The 4,430-nt window shown below is 50.1% G+C and overlaps 1 protein-coding gene across 1 annotated transcript; it reads right to left on the bottom strand.

Annotated features, from left to right (window-relative positions):
• Window positions 1–3,065: 3,065 nt before the first annotated feature.
• On the bottom strand, window positions 3,066–3,641 carry LOC103593917 (transmembrane epididymal protein 1-like). Its single transcript, XM_008577037.1, has one exon. The coding sequence runs from the start codon at window positions 3,639–3,641 to the stop codon at window positions 3,066–3,068; it is 576 nt and encodes a 191-aa protein (XP_008575259.1).
• Between the last annotated feature and the right edge of the window lie 789 nt (window positions 3,642–4,430).

The following is a 4,430-nucleotide window of genomic DNA, read 5'->3' on the forward strand; positions in this document are numbered from 1 at the left end:
TGAGCAATTTCAATTTTGTTCTTAATGCATTTCTAAGTTTCCAGCTGTTTATCCAATAAACATATTGCTTCTGGAATCAGAAAAAAATGAATAAATATTATTTTTTTCCTTCATGAAAATAGCACAATGGAGCGACATCCCAATTACAATATCTGAGAATGGAGTTCTTTTATAATGATGTTGGCATTCTTTCAAGTCTGAAAAACACTTGAGAAACCTGCTGGTGTGAGTCACATGTGTGTGTGGCCAGATTCTTGCTGAGCTGGGTGAGAGCACAGATGTGTAGAAAGATTCCTCCCTTCGCAGCCACTATTTGTCCACAGAGCCATCAAAGGTAAACAGCAGCGAGCTGTGCAAAGCTGTCTCCGCAGAGGCTGGCTGGGAAGTCCTCGTGCTGTCTTTCCCTCTTGTCCTGTGTGTTCACCTTTTGGTCTTTGGTTAGCAGGTGCAGGCGCGGAGATGTGTTTGCTAACAGAGTTCCTGAAAGTTACCTGGTGGGGGTGTTAGAAGGAGGGGTGCTGGGCCTTTCCCCTGGCTGACCCACTGCTCTGTTGGGAGGACAAATGGGGGTCTGGATCCAGCTGCTGAGGGAAAATGAAGCATCATTTGTGCTCCAACATGTGGAGTCTGCCCCTGGGTCCACCGGACCCCTGCCTACTCCTCATTCCTTCTCGCGCTCTCCTTTTCTAACTTAACCTCTTGCCATACAGCTTCCAGGGCCTATTTTCTAGGCTCAGGAGCACCGTCTCTTTAGGTGAAGTTCAGGGATATCTTCAAACTACAGCTCACCTCATCTGCCATTTTGGAAAACTTCTCTGTACCCCTTGAAGCTTTCGGAGCTCTGAGCACAGCATTTCCAACCACGTCATCTACTGTGGAATCGAAACAGCTTCGCAAGTGGGGATACAAATCTTGTATCTTGTATTTTTTTTTTTTTTTTTTTTTTTTTTTTTGGCAGCTGGCCGGTACAGAGACTGAACCCTGGACTTGGTGTTAGCAGCATCACGTTCTAACCAGCTGAGCTAGCTGGCCAGCCCCTACTAGTGGGGATCTTGCTTTGTGATTCCTTGTCCACATCTATGGCCGGCATCTCCTCCCTTCTTCCTGCCTCTCCAGGCCGCCAAATGTTGCGTTTTTTCATCTCATACCAGCAGGCTCGTACCAGTGGTAGTGGTGGCCCCCAAGTGTACTGAGGGATACATCTCTCAGTAACGTTTGCTTTAGCTCTATTTCATTTCATCTGCTTAATATGTCACCTGACGTCATAGTTTACTTGTACCTCCTCTCCTCATTCGGGGAGAAGTCCAAAGGCTTTCTGGAAATTTCTGTGAACTCTGGGGCCAGCATTCTCAGGTTCCCTCTGACTCTGAGTCCCTGCATCTTCAGTGCCACTGTGGTCATTCACGTCCCACATTTCATGGTGATTCTTTCCCCTCTGCTCCCACCAACCCAGAGACAGCCCTTTCCTTTGTTTTCTCTCAGAGTCACTCATATGAAACGTTTGTTTCAGAAGCAGGCTTTGTTGAAAAGATTGGATGTTTTTACATTCCAGCGAGGCAAACAATTTTAGCATTAGTTTTTAGCCCTTCCTTCTTCTAAGAGTGCTCTAACTGCCCCACTCCTGGGAACTCCTTGCTGGGTCCTGCTCGCCCCAGGCCCGGGCCTCTGATAAGTGCCTTGGTCCCTTCTCTTGCCCCAGAATCTGCTGCCAGACTGTGTGAAGCCATATGCCACCCCGCTCCACCTCCCCTCAGAGCTGGAGTGGATGGGGTCAGTTCTTTTTTTAAAACAAGTTCCTCACTCTCCTCTGATTAACATAGAAAACAAAAACAAAAAAGGACAGAGAAAACAAACAAAAACAAAGGACAGAGAAAAACGAAGGCATCTGAAATTCTCACAACCATCCAAATGTGGATGTGGGCCACGATTCCTGACTCCCTTTCTCTGACATGAAACACTCCAGCCTTGGGCACAAACCCGTGTAAACTTTCCCACGAGAGCCCCAACCCTGTGCCTACTCCCAGGCCATGTTGTTTTAAATGGACTTCATTGTGCAGAACTGGAGTAATTACGAACCTGGTTCATGACACGCTTCTATCATTGGTCCTTGAAAGCTCTTTTATTTACCTATTTAAATACCTATGACGGGTTGGCCCGGTGGCGGACTGCTACAGTGCGCCGCTTGGGAAGCGCAGCGGAGCTCCCGCCGAGGGTTAGGATCCCACATACAGACCGGCCACTCACTGGCTGAGCGAGGAGCGGGGGCAACACCGAGGGTTGCGATCCCCTTGCCGGTCCCAGTCCGGTACGGGCGCGACACTGAGGGTTGCGATCTGTTGCTGGTCACGAAAAAAAGACAAAAAGACAAAAATAAATAAATAAATAAATAAATAAATACCTATGACCCTACCACTAGTTTTAAGAACTAAACCATGATCAGTAACCTCATCTACCTCTGTGCTCCAATCTTTTTCCATCCTGCTGCCTCCCCACCCCTGAGGAGTTCATCTTCCTGAATTTTGTATCTATTATTGACTTACTTTAAGTAGTTTTGGGCCGGCCCCGTGGCTCACTTGGGAGAGTGTGGTGCTGACAACACCAAGTCAAGCGTTAAGATCCCCTTACCAGTCATCTATTATTAAAAAAATAAAAATAAAAAAGTAGCTTTATGCCAGATTTTGGTAATTAGTAATTAGCCAATCTAATTTTCAAGAAGAACGATAAGGAAGGGAAACTTCCTACCAGTCGTCAGTGTGGAATAGAGCTGGAAGAACACGGCCACCATCCACTTCTCCATTCAACACCCCTCCTGGATTCCCCTCAGAGAGACCTGGAAACCATATCCATGGAGTGAAGCAAACAGACAAAAAGGTCAATAGATTGACAGCACGAGAAGCCCATCCTAGGAGCCGGCAGGTTTATTTGTGGACGTGGAGTATGGCTCCAGAAATGGGAAGCCACACTTGGATACCAGGACACTAGTGTCACTCGCCCAGTGGGCATCTTCACGACGCTCATGACAGGAACAAGACAGCACAGCTGGGGACAGAAGGACAGTCTTTAAATTAGAAGTCTCCATCCTGCAGCATGGCCTCTCCCCTGAGCTTTTTGAGTTCTCCATTGCTGGGGCTGGTGGGGCACGGCCGGTACTTGGCCCCTGGGAATCCCGTCCAGGAGGAGCAGCGATGGTGCCAGAGGCTACAGAGACCATAGACAGCAGCCAGCACGGCAGCCCCTAAGCCCAGGTGCCAGCAGAAGAAGACGGTGAGGAAGGCGAGGTCCACGGGGCTGCCTGCCCTCCAGGGCTGTCCGGAGGGAGGGGCGTACAACACCGATGTCACCTGCAGCATCCAGCAGCCAAGCACCAGCAGCACCCAGGCCTTCAGCACCCGGAGTGGGGGCTGGTCAGGGACCCAGACATCAGTGGTGAACATGAGGGCCAGCAGGAAGACAGGGATCAACAGCAGGTTGTGCAGGCGGACCTCCAGGGCGTTCTTGTGCTCAATGTGGGCTACCGTTTGCAGCAGCAGCGCAAACAAGGCCAAGGACATGGCCGCTCGCTCCAGCTTCATGCTCTGCCGGGCCAGCCACACCTGGCTGATGAGATCCACCAGGCCACTGAGCAGGAAGAACCCAAACATGGTGGCATGCTGCCACGAACTGTGGTTCTGGAAAGGCAGCCGAGGATCCTTTCATTCCACTAGGGGAAAATGGTTGGTTCCAGGTGGGAAGAAAAATTCCACGATGATCAAGATGAAGAAAGCCCCCACCTTCACCATTCCCTCGATATGTACCTGTCGCCACCACCTCGGGCCTCGCTTGTCCCTTGGCGGGAGTGGAAGGAAGAGGAGATGCTGGCCTCGCAGGAGGGCTTGGGACACTGTCACTGCATAGTAGAGCCCCAAGTAATAGATGGCCAGCCCTGGAATCAGGTGTCCCAGGAGAGTGCCCATGCCGCAGCCAACCGTCTACTTGGGAGCGGAGGAGTGGGAATTGTGAGTGACTATCCCCACAAGGAGCTTGCCATCTCTGAACTCTCAGAAAAGTCCCTACTCAGCTGCCTCTGCTGCCACTCATAGGGTGGGCACAGGCACTACGTGGGCCCAGGTCTGTTTTCAGGTAGCTGAGAACTGGCTGGGCTCCTCCCTGACAAAGCAGGGCTCTAGGAGAAGGTGATACTTATGTGACACTACTTTGCTCCCTTCCTCACATCCGAGCTCTCATTCCTCCATTGAGCTTAGGCAATAAAAGAATGCTCATGAAGTACTTAGCATATGGGAAGTACTCAATTGATGGTACTTATTTCCATTTATTTCTATGCTAACTGGAGCACCCCAGATCGTCCATCAGCCAGTGAAGACAAACCCAAGCTCACTACCATTGTCAGCCGAGTTCTGAAGTTCTCTTTACTCAAGACCTTCATTTCGGAG

Source organism: Galeopterus variegatus, unplaced genomic scaffold (assembly GCF_000696425.1).
Source record: "Galeopterus variegatus unplaced genomic scaffold, G_variegatus-3.0.2 Scaffold1438, whole genome shotgun sequence".
Classification (NCBI taxonomy): Eukaryota; Metazoa; Chordata; class Mammalia; order Dermoptera; family Cynocephalidae; genus Galeopterus; species Galeopterus variegatus.